Raw genomic sequence first — 17,915 nt, 5'->3', positions numbered from 1 at the left:
GCAATCGTCTCCCGTGTTGTCGGCATCAGGTCCGGAGTCCGTTTTCACACGCGGGCGCAGCTCTCCGCATCAGACATCGCTTCTCTCAACCGTAAGTTGCTTGCACGATCTACGTTGCATCAATGTACGTGGGCACAGTTCTCCGTCTCGCATCCTTCTCCCTTCTCCTTTTCGACTTTCGCTCCAGACGCTTCCGCTTGCTGAACGGCTTCCGGTAAATCCGGAACGACATCGAGTTGAACGAGAATGTACTCGGGAGGAACCAGTGTATCTACAACCGTAACACGTCAGATAGCTGCTCGACTAAAGAAAAGGAGAGAATGGAACGAACTAGCTTGTTCATCAGTCCATTCAAAATCTTTCTTCATTTGATTCACGACCATCTCTTCCGTCACTTCACCTCCTGCGTAATCATCGACACATCCTTCAATCAAGATCGCACACAATAGCCCACACGCTTTGTCGTCCCGTGCCTGAATCGCCGCGTTTCGAATCGGCAAGAAAGATTTGATCGCGTCTCGATTCGAAGAGAATTTGAGCGGTTGTTTCCTCTCTTCTCCCGTCGATGGTGAAGTGTAATATACGTGGTAGAAAATGTCGGAGGTGAAATCGGAAAGTTGACGCAGAAGTTCCGATGTCAGAGGATATTGTCGAACGTTGCTCATGTCCTGTCGAGGCGATCGCGAATCTTCCTTTTCCTTGAGAGAGAGTTTGTTTTCGACATCGAGAGAATCAAGCTCGCCTTCGTCTTCGTCGCCTTTCGAAGGCTGGGTGAACTTCATTTTGACGCCGTTCAGTTTGAGGAGGATACCGATCGAGAATAGAATCATGTACAGGTGACGATCGAGAAGCATCTCCTCTACTCAAGTCAAGGGGAGCATCAGCGATTGCACGACCGGAACTGTCGAAGGAGAAGCGCACCTTGGAAAGCTCGAATTCCTTTCGGTAATGGTGCATCGTCATCACTTCGATCAAGCATGTAGATTCGGTCGTATACTTCGTTCTTGAGGGGTTGGTAAATGTCCCATGAAGGATCCGTCAAGTTCTTCTTGTAGTTGTCGACGAAATGATTCACCAGATCGACGAAACCTTGTCCTCCGTTTGCCGTCATCCTTTCGAGCGTGATCTCAGGGACTCTGCAGACGGAGGTGGTGTGAGTGAGACTTCGTGTGCAAAGGCAGAGAACTATCGTCGCTCACTCGTTTCTCGTTTGAGACGCCTCATTCCCGTTATCCGTCATCGTCTTCATCGAAACGAAGAACTCTGCTTCCCGTTCTTCTGTTGACAACTTCCTCCATTTCTCCAACAACGAGTCGTGTTTGAGCTCCGAATGTAAGACGATTTGAGCGAGTTTGCCAGCGTAATCTCGGACATTTCGACGTTTGTTCTCTCGATTCAAAATCGCAGGTCCACTCACCCTGAGTATATTAAGACGTCAGTACTCCGCAAGAAATACAAAGGTTGATGATTTGCGAGCAGAGACTGACCAAGAGTCGTACTCTTCCACCTTGTCGAGATCGATTCGTTTCGTTGTTGAATCGGGACCCCAAAGGTGAGCCAAATATGCTTCGTACACCTCATTCCCTGGAAATCTCAACGAAATCAGTATCGAGAAGGCTCTCTGGCCAGCCACTGATCGAGTCGAGACTCACAAGCTCGGAGATCCTCCTTGTAACTTGGTCTCGTCACGAACCTCTTCACAGCTTCAGGCGCGTCAGACTTCATGATCTGTTCAGCCATGACCATGTTCTGCATCCTCGCCGCTTCATTCGCTTCTCGGACCGCTGAGGCTGAGGGAGTCGAAGTAGAAGCTGCGGGAGGAGTTCGAAGGGAGGAAGCCGGTTTCGGAGGGGGAGGTTTGCGAATCGGATGTTTTCTTCGAGGAGGAGGCATGGTACTGAGCATTAAAGAAAGAGGATGTCAGTAGCTGTAACTGCGGAGATCCAAGGCTCTGGATAGCTGTCCCCGCTTTGCTGCCTCCCTTGATGAGCTCCTCGTGTCCCAGGCTTGCATGTAATCCAGCGCGCTGCATCCTACATGGTACCTATACCCTTGCCCAACATTTTGCGCCCGTGATCGTAAACCTTCAAGTTGCAGTCATTCGACATGGTTCGATGCTAGATGAAAGGAGAAAGTCGAACGATATGGACCATGGGGGTCAAGCGGTTGCGCTTGAAGTACTTTGAGCTGCTTACGGAAGTCTACAGAGGCGTGTTTGGGCGGAAAGACTCGAGCGATCGTGACGAAAGAGACGAGAAGAACATCCGAAAGATTCGGATCGACTTCTCCTGCCCCTGAACGCTTCACTCCCGATCGATGGGAGTTCATGGACTCACTGGATACATCAACAAACAGCCTTCACTACCTACGACCCTCATATTACCGGTTGAATCAAGTCCAACTCCGCCTACTCCTGAGGAAGCGATTCCATTCATCATCGATGGTCTCGCTCTCACCTACCATCTAGGCTTACTCGATCCACTCCGAGGCGGACAATATGTCGAACTAGCTCGGATTATTCGCAAGTGAGCTCGCTGTTCTCCTCTCTCTCCTTGGTTGAACTGTTTGATCGCATCACTGAACTTTTCGCTCTCTCCTTGTTGCGTAGGTACATTGAATGGTGGAGAGCCTGCGGTCTAGAGCCGGAATTTGTTTGGGACGGCAAGCTTTTTCGTCTGCATGTCTCGAGATGGAAGCTCGCTCACCTTTCGCCACTTTCCTTTCTCCTTTCTCTCGCGCAGGCCCCTTCGATTCTGCTAAATTACCGACAGTTATCGGCCGCTCTTCACAGTCTCTCGCCAGGACGATCACATATATGAAGTCGGGAGACGGAGCACGGTTACAGGGTCCCCTGAAGAAAGCTGCTTCCCGCTTACCGCCTTTCACGCATCAAGTCATGTCGATGGTCCTGGAAGAAATGGGAGTGGCGAGTCATTGCGCTGAAGGAGAAGGAGATTCACCAACGGCTGAACTCGCGCAAAGGAGGAACGGATACGTCGTTTCGAACGATTCAGACTATTTCATCTTCAACTCGCAGTGTCGGGGTTACGTTCCTCTGCATTCGATCGGCTACGGCTCGACAAATGACCCTCGGCTGGAACGAGTAGCGACAACGGAACCCCCTCGAATGCAATTCCTCGTGTTCGACCATCGAAATTTGGCGAAATCTCTACATCTTCCTCCTTCACACCTGCCGATCCTCGCCGCGCTCATCGGAAACGATCTCGTCGACTTTGCATCCGAGATCTGTCTGCCCAAGAAACGACATTTCCCCGGTCGAGTCGAACCACAAGAAATCCTTCGAATTGCAAAAGCCCTCTCAAGGTTTTCTTCCTTTCCCGCTGCGACCCTCCCTCAACTCCAGGACATCATCTTTTCAGTACTTCCTATTCTTCTCCCACGACCATCGAAAGATTTCGAAATCATCACGAAACTAGCAGTGTCCGCTTACTCTTATCGACTCTTACCTCTCTCGATTCCCACACCTTCCTTCCCTCTCAACCCTCGTCCGAGCGACAATCCTACACAAGCCGCCTCTCGAGCAATGTATTATTCAGCATACAAAGCATCTCGACTCTCATCGTTCAACGTTCACGTCCTCAAGCACAAGACCGTCTGCCTGCAAGGTCCTCTCGAAATGCCCGAATTCCAATCTCCAGTCATTTACCTCGGTCGACCTTTACGTCAAATCGTGTATTCTGTTCTCGACCATACGATCGGGATCGAATCCCCAACAAATTCAATCATCGAATATTGTCGAAGAGGGGAACAAATGACTCCAACTTCGGTTCCAATCCTCCCTTTCACTTCTTACCTCCCTCGAGATTTCCCTCCTCTCATCAACGACGAAACACATCTATTGTCATTACCACCTGAAACTCGGTTTCAACTGTATCTATATCTCCTCCGACTTCCTCTAACTCTTTCCCCTTCTCCTTTATTCCCAATCATCGCTTCCCTCACTCACTTAATCCTCCACTGTCCCTCCTCTCGTCAATGGAGGACCCACCAACTCCTCTGCGCAACTCTCACCGCTTCCCTCCTGATTCATTCTCCTCCTCAGTTCCTCTCGAATCTCCCTCGACCTAAAGAACCTCCCGTCAAACTACATCTTCACCTCTCCGCCGAGCTCTTAACCTGCTTAGTCTGGATCAATACGTTAGGAGGAACGTTATTACTCGATTCGGAATGGAAAGGAACTAACTGGAAGAATTACGATGGGAAGATCTTTCATGGACTTCTTGGGATGAAAGGAGATGAAACGAAAGTTTGGCAGTTTGTGAGAAGTCAGACGAGAATCGTGAGGGAGGAAGTCGAGGGGATTATGAAGTTTCTCGAGGGAGTTAGGGCGGAAGCAGAGACTGCGGCGTAGGAATGAGAGGGAAAGGGAAAGGAGGATATGCATCGATTGTTACAACAGAAAATGTATCTATCTATAAGAATAAGCTTAGACTCTATGTTCTTCAATCCGTCTTCACCATGGAGAGGTCTTTTTGTCGTCGTCGTCGTCGAGATCCCAAGGTAATCTTCCATCGAAAACCTTGTCTCCCTGATCCGGACAAAACTCGAGAAGACCTCTCAACTCCGGTGCTGCGCAAAGATGGAACTCGAGTCAGACTACGTCACGAAGGCAAGACTCAGGAGACGATTCTCGTCTGCGCACCTGAGGAATGATACCCATGAAACCTTCTATACGGATTCCTCGATTTCCTTTTCTCCCCCAAAAAATCATGACATCCATACAAATCCTTCTCGAACGGTTTAAACCCATTTTGTTTCTATCCCCCACTCCACTCAATCAGAGTCAGCTCTTCAACCCGATTGAGTAAGTAAGATGAGATAGTGAGCGTGGTTTTACCTCTCCCTCGTAGTCTTGCGAAGTTTCTCCTTCGTTATCGATTCCGATGTAATCGAATGCTGAAACGGGCCAGCGAAGTGCTTTACGATGTAAAGAAGTGAATCGAGCAGATTTCATCCCGTACCCAATAACCGTAATGTAGCTCGGGTAGCGACCTGTGAACCTGCGACACCCGCCCATCTCCTCTCAGCTCGGGCGCGGAGGAGAAAGACTGCGTTTGGGTAGACTCTAGACTCACTCTTTGAATCTAGCGATTGAGAATAACAAATTCTGAAACGAATCCATCGCGTAATCTTCCGTCGTTACTCGATCGAACTCGTGAGTTATAGAAAGTTTTCGGTCGGAATCGGACATGAATTGGGAGAAGATGTTGCCGAATTTCGAGAGACGGAGGTAGGAGAGTGCTTCGGTGAGAGTTGCGTCGGGTCGGGTTTGCCCACTGCAGAAAGAATCGGGGTAAGCATCAAGCGGAAAACGATTTTTGAGGGAGGAAGAAGAGCGTCATACCCTGAGAAGACTAATAACGCTTTCGGATCCTGTACCGCAATCTCAGCGCTATCCGAATCACCATCCAAATACTGAGCCTGACGTGCCTCATAGGAAGAAGAGCGAAATAAAGCTCTCACCCTTTCGTCAAATGCTTCAAATACGTTTTCACGTGTTTCCCGTCTTTTTGGAAATCTTGTAGGATCCAATCCTGGTCTCTAGTCGAATGTGAAGCGTCACAGCCTTGCCAGATTGCATGACCGGGAATCTGGGATCGATGGAATGTGTCGCGAGGAAGAGATCAGTTGAAACGAAGTTAGCGTCGAGGTTGGAGAGAACGGAATGTCAAGAGGGGCTGGAGAGGTGACTGACCATGACTAGATGTGATAGATCTGAGTGAGCGGGAGTGAGAGTAGATTGTAACGAACGAGGGACCGAAGGAACAAGAGAAGTGGAAGTTCTGTACGGAAACTGACACGAAGAATCGCAGGCCGTCGTCAGTTTAGCTTTTCGCGGCGGTAGAATTAGCGCGGAGAGACTCACGATACGTTGTACCATATGTGTAGCGTTAAACCACAGAGAAACGAGTGCGACGAACGCCAAAATCAAAACTGCGAGATTTGTCGTCCTCGCTCTCTGGGTCAAAAGTTTCGCCCGGTTCCCGATGAAGCTAAAAGACCCTCTCAGTCTCACTCTTCGAGGTGTATCATCTTGCGTAGAGGAGAAGCGACGAGGGTGATTCGTTGAAGTCGAAACGGGTAAAGGGAGAGCGCTCATGGAAGTTGAACGAGTGACGAGGGGGTTACAGTTGCTGAGGTACTGGATACATATGCTGTGCTAGTATGCGATAGTCGAGGTCGGGCCGAGGGGAAAGAGGTTAAGAGATGAAACGTTGAACGATTTCTGGAGCACTTTCAGCTTCTCTCCATCCACACGCTCACAAGCGAGCTATCCAAGCATACGAGCAGGAAAATACAACATGGAAGAACAATCCAGCGAACCGAATCCCTCTCCCTCTCTTACCCCACTTCCTGCAACCTCCTCGTCTCCTCCAGATGAACCTAACCCTCCAACAGCCTCTACCTCAACCCCCTCCGAACCAGCTACCTTCCCACCTCCGTCGCAATCGATCCTCTCAGCGCCTCCCGTCACTCGATCACTCTCAACTCAATCATCCCCCTCAGTCTCCTCGACGAACCTCGACGCACACATCTACGGGATCGCACTCGTCGGGTTCGATCATGCGTTGGGACCGAACGTAGAGTTCTTGCATCCGAGCGAGTTGGAGAGTAATTCAGAGTTGAAGGATGGATTACCTTTCTTGGCTCTTCCGGATGGAGCTCATGCTGTACGTTCCCTCCTCACTTCTCGATAGCTGACAAGAAAGAGAGCTGACTTTTGATGCTCGGACGATTGCGAACGATAGCGAGACGAAGATTACACTTATTTTCATTTACACCTTCCAAATCTCCTCTCCTCCTCCAGCAATTCCTCCTCAACAACACCTTCTACGTCGACCAGCTCAACATCAGCAGCGAAGGAGTTGAACGAGACAGTGTTTGGAATCTCGTGTAATCGACAGATCATGGCGAATGAGCTATTGAACAAGGGGAAAGAAGTTACGAGAAGTACGGTACAGAAAGCTATCGTCGTTTTGGCTTCAAAGGTCAGTTCGACATCTCCCTCTCACTCGACGGAGTAGTACCAGTGCCGTTAGACTAAAGAAGCTGACATGTCGGTATTCTGCCTTGACTTCCCTTTCCTCAAATCGGATTTTGCGGACCTCTCGCACTCTCTGACTCGCTCTCCCTATCACCTTCCCTCGCCCGCCCCTTCCAAACTCTTCCAGCCAATATTCGGACCCCTTCGCGACAAGCTCGGCGTCATCACCCGCTCCTTCTTCGCCCAACGAGATTTTCAAGACAAATCCATCCTAATCGACCTCTATCAAAGTTTCCAACGCATGTCTACAGACTCTCCGAAACGAACAGCAGCAGAAGTCAATCCCGAAGAAGGAGAGGGTAGGGAGAATTTGGAGAGTCCTAGGAAGAAAGAGAAACGAAGATCAATTTTAGGGGAAAGGGAAGATAGTCAAGAAGAAGAAGGGATTTATATGGGTCAGTCTTGAGTCCAATTGCCGACATCATGCGCCCATAACGAACGTGCGCTGATGTGTGCGGTTCGGACGCTTTCACAGGAACTTTCTTGAGAGAATTGGTTCATAAATTCCGATTCAAGACTTTGATGCTGCTCAAATTGTTAATGCTACAACGAAGGGTGCGTCCTATCTGTTCCTCAGCTTCAGTCTTGGTGCTGAAGACCGGATTGGCGTACTTGAAACAGGTTCTCTTTTACAGCACGACAACAACGGTGGAGCAATTATGTACTTTTCAATATTCTCTCGTCGCTCTGATTCCCGGTACGTCCTGTCGACATCCGCTCTGCGAGAGAAACTCGCTCGGCGACTAGAGACTGACTTAACTCGCTCGTATTCTCGACAAACCTAGCTCTTTTGACCTCGCTGCAAGATTCCGCCTCTCCTCTGCTCGCAAACCGAATCAAGAATCTTCAAAAGCCTACGAGCTTGAAAACTTCCGATAAAGGTTCTCTGATCCGATACCTCGGTTTGCCTCTCGAGATTTTCGGTGAAGTAAGACTCTCCGCCTTCCGTCTTCCGAATACGTTTCTCATTTGCACATTTCGGCTCAACTGACGAGTGCTCAATGAGCGAGTAGGGTTCATTCTTCCAACCGTACCTACCACTACAACAAATCGACATGTTAGGGAAATCGAAAACCTATCTCGTCGGAACCACAAACTCTATAATCCAACAACAACGAGACTGTAACATCGACGTAGTGGTCAACGTACGCTCCTCTCCTCTATCTCTCCACCTTAGAGTCTTACTCATCCGTTTGGCGGACGAACAGTTGGATACGACAACTCTTCAAATCCTGAATCAAGCGCTCGTACCTTTGATTACCTTGACCCCAGCCGATCGGAAATGGATGGATGAATTAGTAACGACAGTAGATCAAAGTTGGAACAAGGATGATCCGACTCGTCCCGAAGGATTGGGTTGGATCGGATCGGAAGATTTCTTGAGGGGTAAATTCGAGGTAAGCCAGCGTTCTCCTTCTCTTTACACAACGGGGATGTCACTGATGACGTGGATGGAATGTAGGAGTATGTGTGTTCATTGTTGGCTTGTGTCAAGTTTGGAGATTTCTTGGAAAAAGGTCATCATTCGAGACCTGATATGTTACTTTCCGCACCTGGTTCGTGTCCCTCTCTTCGCATCGTTCCTCCTCCCTCGAGTCGGCGTGCACTCGGTCAAAGGAACTGATGCGCTATCGGGTACGACGAACAGAATTAGAAAGTTACAATCCGTCGAGTTTCAACGAAAGTTTCATCAAGGCTTTTAAACAGACTAGAGCGTTTGATGTTTGGGACAAGAATACGGATGAAGTGATCTTCGATCTCGTCGAACCAAAGTACGTCCACTTCTTCGCTCCCTGTGCCCATTTTCCGAATCTCACAGGCTCTGACTCTCTCGCTCCTATTCGCAGACATCCAATGGAAGGGAAAACGAATCCTTTCGAAGACGTCGGGATCCGACTCGTTTCCGGCCTGCACGACCTCCATCTCCCCGAGAACCTCCTCCCGGAGAACCTCGGTGAACGATTCAACCCGACGAGGGAAGCGATTCAAAGAGGATTAGTTACTGGGAGTGAAGGGATTTGGGGTGCGGTGAAATGGGCGAGGGAAGAAGCGGGGAAACGACAGAGGGAATTACAGGGGCAGTTGCAAGAGGCTGAGAGGGAGAGGAATGCAACGATCGTAGAAGGGAAAGAGGGGAGAGAAACGACACCGGGAGAGTTCTCGTTAGCGGGTGGAGTCGATGTCGCACAGAAAGGAGCGGCGACGGTTGCGGCTGGATTAGGAGGATTATGGGGTAAAGCGAGGAATTCAGCTTTGTTCGCCTCAACTCCCTCTCCAACACCTACTCAACCCCCAACAACCTCGTCCTCTTCACCTAATCCTAATTCAAGTAATCGACTCAGTGCAAACGACACAGTCGGTCCCGAACGACCTCCATCCCCAACTCCTTCGATCGTTTCCACAACATCATCAAACAAATCTTCTTCCCTCGTGACCGTACAAGCTCAACTACAAGCTCAAAATTCCTCATCATCTCTCCTCACGACTCCGCCGACGAGTTCAAACGCGACGTTCCTTTCGACTTCAAGTTCTCCGGGACCGTCTCCGAGGGGATTGAAACCTCTTTCAACGGCGGCTGCGGCAGCCCCGGCGAGCCCTTCAACAGGATCGGCGACGTTGAGTTCGGCTAATTCGACAGGAGGAGGATTATCGGCGTTCTTTGGGGGGATTCGAAGATCTTTCATTGAACCCACTTCAACCGTCTCGAATTCAGCTCCATCAACAACAACGACAAATGGGAAACCAAGTCCTGCAGGAGGAGGAGGACCGACTCGCGGATTGACGCTACCTACCTCTCTGACGTCTTCCTTCGGAAACTGGTCCCGTCCCTCAAGTTCCGTCTCGACCCCGAACTCGATGACACCAGCCACATCTCGACTCTCTCCTTCCCCATCACCTTCGTCCCTCTCACCGATCGCGACTCGAGCCTCACGAGACGAAGAAGGGACGTCTCCGGTTGAAGTGAGAGACGTCGATCTAGAGACGGGGGAAGAAATCGTCGTGTTACGAGTTAGGGACCTGGATCAAGAACGGAGGGACGAGGAGGAGAGACAGCGGGGAGTTGAGGAAGCTAGAAAGAAACTAGAAGGAACCGCTTAGAAAGAAGCTGGTCAGAGAGCGAGAGAATGGGGCTCTTTTTCGTTTTGTGTATGTGAGAGTAGATTCTGTGTTGATCCTGCTTAGTTTCTCTCTCTGTCCCTATTCTGTAGATCTAGCGAGTAATGAACCAGCATCCCACTCATTGTTCTTTGTTTCTCTCTCGCTCTCTCTCTCGGTTCTCATTTTCATTCTCATCGCATGTCGCAGATCGTCTATATCAGCACACGGTTCCCTACGCTCCCTCTCCCTCTCCCTCTCCCTCCCGTTTCAGTCGGTCGTGCTCCTCCTCCTCAGCCTCAAAGTTCTCCTTCTCCCAAGGTTTCCTCCTCACCTCCCTCGTACTCTCACTCGGTCGTTCCTCTGTCAATTTGTCTGGAATCTCTTTGATCCCTGGTATAGGAGCTCCTGTAGAAATCAAATGAGCTAGGTGAGCGAATGAAAGCGGGTAAGGGGGTTCGTCTGGATTCGTCGAGGTGGAAGCGGAGGTTGCGGTGGAAGTCGAGGGAGAATTTTCAGAGGAAGAAGAGGAGATGAGTGGGACTGAAGTGAGGGATTCGGTAGGAGCTGGAGATGGTTGAGATTGAGATGCTTGTCTGCGAACAAGAAGAAGGGAAGTCAGGGACGTAGAGGAGAGGAGAGAGAGAAGGGAGGAGAAATGAACGAAGAAAGGTAGAACGATTCAGCTCGCTCTGTAACTTCTTGAATTTCGTCAGGAGTTGCTTGACGCTCATAGTACGGCGCTAGGATTGAGGAGAGTCCTTGCTAGAGAATCGAGGTTCGGATGAGCGGGGAAGAAAGAGGGGGGAAGGAAAGAAGAAGAGGGGGTAACTCACAAGGAAGAGAGGATCTGTGATCGTAGTTCTTGGGGTATAGTAGAGACCGTTCTCGGTGTGCGTGGTGGTGGTTGATGTCGACATGTTGATCGGGAAGATGTGAGCCGGTGAGAGGATTCGGTTTTGGCGAAGTCGTGTTCTCCTCTTTCTCTCTCTTCCCTTCACTTTCCAAATCGATCATGTCTCTGCCGCCTCCGTCCGAGATCTTGTCAACTATTCGCTCGAGCTGTGAATCAGTTTCACTCCCCGTTCGTTCGTCTTTCTCTCCCCTTCATCGATTTCGACCGCCGATTTTTTCTCGCCCTCTCTAACCGCCTTCCTCTCGACAGTTGAACGAATCAGCCATCGATGAATTCATCCACTCAGTCCCTCAAGATCAATGGTCCAAACTCTCCACGAATCACGGCGTTCGCCTACCTCTGAAGTTTGATTCTGCTCTCCAAGAACTCAACCTTTTAGCGTGAGTTTCTCTATCCCTCCTCCCGTCTCGCGTTCCCGAAAGATTATACCAAAGTTCCAATCGAAAATACAACTCGACGATCTCGGATCATCCCTGTGCTCCTGACAAGGAGGAGGGTGCCGAATGTGTCACTATTTTTTCAATATGTTCTACTGAGATTGATGATGGGGTTCCAACAACAAAACAATCTATCACACTCTCGAGATCATGAGCTGACAATCCCTTGTACCGCTCGTATGCAGTACTCTCGGATTATTGAATTTCCTTTCTGGCTATCGAAAAGCTCTTCACCGACTCACTACTCGCGGAGCCTATTCCACTATCCTCTCGATCGTTTTATCCGCCTACCTCACTTCCTCTTCCCCCGAAGACGAATCCTCGATCCTCTCTACTCGCGGAATGCTCTCTGCGAACGTTGCCTCAATCGCCGCTCTCGCACAAATCACGACTCATTCGGAATCGGATCATCCCACTCTCGGTCCCGCCGTCAAAGTAGGGACGAAAGATCCCGAAGCGTTCGAAATCCTTGAATTACTCGTTGGGGTTCTACACGAAACAGGGAAAGTTTTAGAGGATTTGGGGATGAAGAATTTGGGGGAATGGTTCGAAGGGGAATTGTGTAGAACGAATGGTGATTCTGGTGCAATGATACACTCTGTGCGTCAAATACTCACATCCTCCTTTGGATTGAGCGAGAGAGAGAAGCGTGGGAACTCATTCCGAAATGAGTTTTGAGTTTGTAGATGGCGACGACTTTCCCAGCTTTCAAAGACGTACACTCCGTCAATGGCAAACCCGTATACCTCTTCAAGAAAGCTCTATGGACCCTCAACGCGATTCATACGAGGTTCTCGAATGAAGCGGAAGAAGGAACGAGTTTCCCCGTACCGAAAGGAATTGAAAATTTCCCAGTTTTCGCAGATAACGTTTTACCCAGTTGAGCCACGTTCTTCTTTCTATATAACTATGTCATTAGTACGCCTCGGCTGACTCGTTTGCTTGATCCGTCTCAGGCATGCTCATCCATTTCAAAATCCTTCCGACTCCTTCCTCCCTCTCTCCTGTCCCATCCCCAACCGTCCTCCGCGCATCATCCGTTCACGCCTGTCATCTCATCGTCAAAAGAGCTCACGAGTTATCCCAACAAGGAGGAGGAGGAGGGGACAAGGAATGGTTGAAAGATTGGACTGAAGTTGGGTTGGATGGGTACTTGTGGAGTTTGGCGAAAGAGGGAACGTATAGGGAGGGAGTTGAGAGGGCGGTGGAAGAAAGGGGAACGGTTTACTACTAGGTTTGAGAGTGAGCGAGGGGGAAAGTGATCGGGAAAGGGAGAGATTTGCAGTTTTGAATTTGTGGAAAAGTGATTGATTCGTACCGCCTTTTATCTTGCGTTGCTTGCATGCTCTATGAGATTTCAGGAGCTCAACGTCTGGATCAGCTACTAGCAACGAGACAGAATTGTTGCCCCTTCGAAGCAAGAAGAGAAACCTTTCGCCGTTCGCCTCTTCACACAGCTCATTCCACCCGGACCCCTCTGTAGCTTATGAAAGCCAGCCATCTTCCTAGCTTGCTGCCCCCTCCTACTACAACTGACACGTTCTCAAAGCGCTAACGGGTTTCATCTCTCAACTTTTCCCCTTCACTCAACATCGTCTGCTCGACCTCAAGAGCGCCATCCATTCGTTGCTCAGGCTCATGCACCCGCCTAGCATCGACGATGACACATTCGGGCCGAGTGGAGTGGTTCTTTGAGCGAGATTGGTTGATCAGCTGAAAGGGATCGATTACCGATTGAAGGACGAGGCCAATACCGTTCCTCGAGGCTTCATGATGCTGTCAGAGTGAGTCTGGTCTCTCTGTTCTGCTTCCGTAGCAACAGTTGCTGACGTTCATTCCTTCGGCCGAAATCGTTCCCTCAAAGTGGGGCGAAGCACATGAAACGGCTCTCGTTCCTTCTCTTCACTCTTGCGATCTACTACACCCTCTCCACGACAAGCGAACGATCACCTCTGCGCCGCTCAATCGATGGAAGATCATAAAGACCAGGGCAAGGACAAACAGAAGGAATCGGAAGCGCTTAACGAAGGAACAGGCCTGAGCTTGCCATCCAGCAGGAAGCCCAGCTCTTTAGCGAGCTCTTCAACGTCGGGAAACGTAAGTGAAATGTGTCCTTCAGCTTAAGGCCCGCGAGGCCGTCCGGAGTAAGCTGAAATTCGATCCTTTGCGCTTACAGTCTCCCTGGTCATCTGATTACCACGAAAAGCCCTGGATCAGCGTCTTCGTCAATCCAGCTCTGTCGACTGTCCCTCTCTCCCCGGGAGCTAAGATACGAGTCACGTTTGGGACGCTCGACGGAGTTAATCTGGTCGAACTCAAAGCTCGACTTGTTGGCTACAGTCAACTAGCATACGTGAGGCCACCCTTTCAACACTCCCTCAGACTTTCATGATCTGACTGAAGTGTGTTTGGGTTGCATTCCTCACAGAAAGAACGACATGAATTCCTTTCCGTCCCCGTCATCGTCGATCCTTCTCTCCTTGACGCTCCCGCTCCTGACTCGACAGGTCTGCCAGACCCTGTATCGATCACTATCACTCTTCCGTCGCATCAAACGTGCAGTTGCGCTTCGAGTCCCGGAGGACTTCTTACGTTGATTCCGCTTCCGCCTTCTTACGAATCGAAAGGGAACCGAATTGAGTACGTTCTCGAGATATCGGGAACGATAGATGGGAATGGTAGATCAAGGGATAGGAAAGGGAAAGGAAAGTTGAAGCTTTTCGGCAACAAACTCAGACACGAAAAGTGAGCTTCGTGCTTCCTCGTCTCTTGTAGTCCATTCTGACTCGCGATCAGATTCGAGATCCCATTCCAAGCCTCGACAAACTCGCTCTACGATCCTCGAATACCCGCTGTTCGCCCACTCGCACCAGAAGAAACGTATCGAACCTATCCCATCTCGCAAGAATCGATTTCGGGTCGAAAACGAATCACGCTTGTCGAGTTGCAGGAGCCGAAAGATATAGGTCTCGCTACGAAAGTTTGGAACGCAAAGGTATGATGACTCGACTTTCGACGATCTCGAAGAAGGCTCATCATTCTCTCTCCGCTTCTCTCTCGTGCCTGCGCAGCTCATTCTCGAGCTCGCTTCCTCACTGGACTCCTCTACCTCTCCTCCTCGACTCCGTCCTTCCTTCAAGTACACCTTACTCGTTTCACTCGGTCCCCATTTTCCCTCTTCAATTCCCCTCCTCTCTTCTTCCCTTCAAATCGCTTCTACCTACACCCATTTCGTGCTCCATCGATCGACCACATTGAAACCGGAATTGTCGCCGCGGGAGAACTACAAACGAGTCATCCCTCTCGTTCATCGTCAGCAAACCTCGGAAACTCGACGAGATCCTCCCGATGCGGGATCGATGCATCGAGATCAACCGGGGACGATCGATGGAATCTATACCCTTATCAAGGGGGAGGAAGGGGCGGATGGGAGGAGGGAGATGTTTGTCAAGTCTGAAGGAGAGTTCGAGGTCAGGTTGCCCGCGAAAGGGGTCGAGGACGCGAATGATGAAGAGAGACTTGTACCGATTAGGACTTGTCAACTCGAAGTCAGGTTCGCTCTGCCCTATCCCTCTCGTGTACTGCGAGAGATCTGATGGCGTTGAGAGGTGAATAGGTACGATCTCACTGCGACGTTTCAGTTCGGATCAGATTACGACTCTCAAATCATGCTTAAATCGACGAATCTGCCCCTTCATCTCGAACATGATAAGATTACCTCGGTCGACATCGGTGATGAACCGTTCGGATCGTCTTCGAAGTCCTCGCACAACAAAAGTCTCGGGATCGACAGACTACAAGCTCTTTCGCCCGGGCCTCATTCTGCTTCCGTCTCTTGTCCTCCAACGTCGATAGCGCAATCCCGAACACCCAACGATCTACCAGCTTACGAAGGCGAGACCTCTTCCGCCGCTCATTCGACACGACATGAAAAGCGTCGCTCTACTTCAAACGACAACTTGTCAACCGAAGTCGAGCCTCCAGCTTACACTGGAGCGACATCAAGCTCAGCCCCGGGAGGAGATCGAGTGAACGAGCTCGGGGAACCGCCAAGTTGGGATGAAACCGTTCGAGAGGATATGATTGATGATTGGGTTGCGGCAAGTGTCGCATTTGGGGAGAAAGGAGAATGACATGGTGTAGTTGGGAGTCTGAAGTGATGAGGTGTAAAAGACGCTTGGATTTAGGAAAGAGTAGAGTAGGTCAAATCGAGTTGTAAGAATCGAGTAACACGATGTGAATCTTTACTCGCTGAACCGGAGACGGTTGCAAGTGCTGAACTGTGTTGCTTCGCTATTGCAGAGAGTGAAAAGGCTGATCGAGGAGGACTGCTCTCGAAATACTGCGAGCCGGGCAACAAGATATAATTGAGTTCAGAAGAAGAAGAAGGATCTTCTCATTCGATAAACCTCGACTTCCGCACCTCGCAGTCTTTCCCATCTCCGGAGCGCTTCTCGTTCTCACACAAAGCAATCGGGAGGGGAAAAGCGGGAGGAAATAAGAGGAGACGAACAAACACAATCCGTCGAGAGGAAGGAAAACGAGGTCAAAGAGTTTCAATCTATAAACACCGGATATCGAAAACGTAGCCAGATCACTGGTGTCTGTACTGTTGGGCAGGAGCATAACCGGCAGGAACGACGGAAGAGGTGGAATGACCAGGAGAGGCAAAACTAGGGGAACTCGCACGGTGTCCACGATTAAAGTTTGCAATGTCCTCTTTAACTGCCTGCATCACTTCCGGAGTCGTCCTCTTGACGGCAGGAGCTGGAGCCGGTCCGTGGTGGAGGACGCTGGGTGAAGGGCGGTTTCGCTGGCTTGCGTGGTATTCTTTTCCGGGTTGCGGCAACTCTTCTGAATGAGGAGAAGACCGCGTGTCTGGTACGTCTGGTACTGCTCGGGAGCTAATGCGCGGACCCTATCGAAGGAAAAGGCATTCATGAGCTCGTTCGGTTCAAGGCCGGGCGAGGGAAAGGGACGAAGCTTACAGTTCTCATCGGCGACGTTCCTTGGGGACTCATGGCGTTCAGTCGAGCTTCACCAAGCCCAATGCATAGCGTCTGTTGGTGGTCGATATAGCTATGAACACGTTAAGGACAACGTCACCGCGCGTTCGGGGAACCAGGAGGAAAAAGGAGAATACACACCGATGAGGGCTAAAATCCCAAAAGGCCGTACACAAGTTGCACTCGAGCCTCCCTTGCTTGATCAGGTGGAAGGATGGGTAATGTTGTCTGACATTCTGTGGCGTGCACTCCACGTCAGCCGCTGCAGAGAAAGAAAGAAAGGAAACAACTCACATTTCGCTTCGCAGAATATAGGCATTCCCTGCATTGCATCACTGTTCTATTAGGTTGACCTGGCCGGCGGGCAGCTACCTGTTGACCTGGGCGACTGACAGTTACCTGAATGGTCAATCAGGCAGGAGAGGTCAATACTCAAGGTGCAACTTCGTGAACTCTGATTTGCAAACTCACGCATCCAGTCCGAGCTTCTTCGGTAATCAGTAAGCCTTCCAGACCCGCAGCTCGACTGGCGGCTGTGAGACCGGCGAGTATATCATACGTGTGCGCATGAAAGACATGCCATATACAATCCTAAAAATGGAGAGAACAATAACGGCATTCGAGCGATTTGCCTCTCCGGGAGGGCGAGGGGGCAGAGAAACCTCAAACTCACTGTAGCTTCCTTGAACCGTTTCTCGCACTCCCTGACACTGCATTTCCACTTCTCCTCGCCTTGCGGGTTCTTCAGTTCGATGATCCTGAACGGTTCTGCGGACACAGCAGCCTCGAACGGGTCGGCAGACATGCCTTCGTCGGACGTCTCGAACAAAAGAGAACAGAGGAGAGATGTGAGAGAGAAAGAGAAAAGTGCGTGAGGGTCCTTCCTCAAAGCAGAACGCGATCAAAGCGTTGTAGCCCTCGGTTCGCGCTTTGAAGGGGCGTGAGCGAATGGCCGTCGAAGCGAGTCGAAATATGTACCCAGATCATCGAGCGGGCAAAAAGTAAAGCGGACGAGCTGTTAGACGAAACAGAGTAAATAGAGCTTGTATTGCATCGAAATAGACTGAAACAAGCTACAACAGCGTCCGACGAAGAAGCAAAAGATAACAAGGTAGATTGTTGGCCACACTACTATCTATCTGTGCGTAATGGACTCGTAAGTCTGGCAAGGATAGCGAAAGCGGGTCATGAGGAAATTCAATCTTCGCACTCAACTAAATGACGAAAGCTCGTGTTTAAACGTGTCAATCGGGTAGATCGACACAGACGAGTTCGAGATAAGGATGGAGGCGGAAATGGGGGAGAGTAGGGTTAGGAATAGAGGGAAAGGGCTGAAGGGATCGAGGTTCTCAATTCGATTGATACATACTGAGCCTTCGTCGTCGACGAGCGAA

The 17,915-nt window shown here is 50.2% G+C and overlaps 7 protein-coding genes across 7 annotated transcripts; 4 read left to right on the top strand and 3 right to left on the bottom strand.

Moving 5' to 3' along the window:
* Nucleotides 1–119: 119 nt before the first annotated feature.
* JCM6883_006640 (uncharacterized protein) lies at nt 120–2,108 on the bottom strand (the record flags this gene model as incomplete). Its single annotated transcript, XM_076629661.1, has 7 exons — nt 120–271; nt 332–859; nt 922–1,136; nt 1,200–1,418; nt 1,488–1,584; nt 1,653–1,897; nt 2,038–2,108. The coding sequence occupies 7 exons, from the start codon at nt 2,106–2,108 to the stop codon at nt 120–122; spliced, it is 1,527 nt and encodes a 508-aa protein (XP_076490288.1).
* Nucleotides 2,109–2,316: 208 nt separating this feature from the next.
* On the top strand, nt 2,317–4,372 carry JCM6883_006639 (uncharacterized protein; the record flags this gene model as incomplete). Its single annotated transcript, XM_076629660.1, has 3 exons — nt 2,317–2,525; nt 2,609–2,661; nt 2,742–4,372. 3 exons carry the CDS (start codon nt 2,317–2,319, stop codon nt 4,370–4,372), a joined length of 1,893 nt encoding a protein of 630 aa, XP_076490287.1.
* A 102-nt stretch (nt 4,373–4,474) lies between these two features.
* JCM6883_006638 (uncharacterized protein) lies at nt 4,475–6,121 on the bottom strand (the record flags this gene model as incomplete). The annotated part of the gene is made up of 8 exons (XM_076629659.1): nt 4,475–4,590; nt 4,664–4,778; nt 4,859–5,021; nt 5,097–5,297; nt 5,366–5,413; nt 5,485–5,612; nt 5,717–5,815; nt 5,888–6,121. 8 exons carry the CDS (start codon nt 6,119–6,121, stop codon nt 4,475–4,477), a joined length of 1,104 nt encoding a protein of 367 aa, XP_076490286.1.
* Nucleotides 6,122–6,323: 202 nt separating this feature from the next.
* Nucleotides 6,324–10,165, top strand: JCM6883_006637 (uncharacterized protein; the record flags this gene model as incomplete). Its single annotated transcript, XM_076629658.1, has 11 exons — nt 6,324–6,692; nt 6,771–7,010; nt 7,194–7,461; nt 7,542–7,621; nt 7,688–7,763; nt 7,852–7,994; nt 8,080–8,211; nt 8,275–8,463; nt 8,529–8,622; nt 8,715–8,838; nt 8,914–10,165. The coding sequence occupies 11 exons, from the start codon at nt 6,324–6,326 to the stop codon at nt 10,163–10,165; spliced, it is 2,967 nt and encodes a 988-aa protein (XP_076490285.1).
* Nucleotides 10,166–10,397: 232 nt separating this feature from the next.
* JCM6883_006636 (DUF5572 domain-containing protein) lies at nt 10,398–11,082 on the bottom strand (the record flags this gene model as incomplete). The annotated part of the gene is made up of 3 exons (XM_076629657.1): nt 10,398–10,758; nt 10,827–10,927; nt 10,999–11,082. 3 exons carry the CDS (start codon nt 11,080–11,082, stop codon nt 10,398–10,400), a joined length of 546 nt encoding a protein of 181 aa, XP_076490284.1.
* A 95-nt stretch (nt 11,083–11,177) lies between these two features.
* On the top strand, nt 11,178–12,749 carry JCM6883_006635 (uncharacterized protein; the record flags this gene model as incomplete). Its single annotated transcript, XM_076629656.1, has 5 exons — nt 11,178–11,246; nt 11,328–11,458; nt 11,701–12,115; nt 12,202–12,394; nt 12,472–12,749. 5 exons carry the CDS (start codon nt 11,178–11,180, stop codon nt 12,747–12,749), a joined length of 1,086 nt encoding a protein of 361 aa, XP_076490283.1.
* A 734-nt stretch (nt 12,750–13,483) lies between these two features.
* JCM6883_006634 (uncharacterized protein) lies at nt 13,484–15,648 on the top strand (the record flags this gene model as incomplete). The annotated part of the gene is made up of 6 exons (XM_076629655.1): nt 13,484–13,612; nt 13,692–13,868; nt 13,944–14,260; nt 14,312–14,510; nt 14,587–15,068; nt 15,132–15,648. The coding sequence occupies 6 exons, from the start codon at nt 13,484–13,486 to the stop codon at nt 15,646–15,648; spliced, it is 1,821 nt and encodes a 606-aa protein (XP_076490282.1).
* Between the last annotated feature and the right edge of the window lie 2,267 nt (nt 15,649–17,915).

The sequence above is a fragment of the Sporobolomyces salmoneus genome, assembly GCF_050403485.1.
Source record: "Sporobolomyces salmoneus JCM6883 DNA, S_salmoneus_JCM6883_v1_ctg6, whole genome shotgun sequence".
Lineage (NCBI taxonomy): Eukaryota > Fungi > Basidiomycota > Microbotryomycetes > Sporidiobolales > Sporidiobolaceae > Sporobolomyces > Sporobolomyces salmoneus.
The sequence above is the reverse complement of the archived record's forward strand: the minus strand, read 5'-3'. Positions and strand labels throughout refer to the sequence as shown.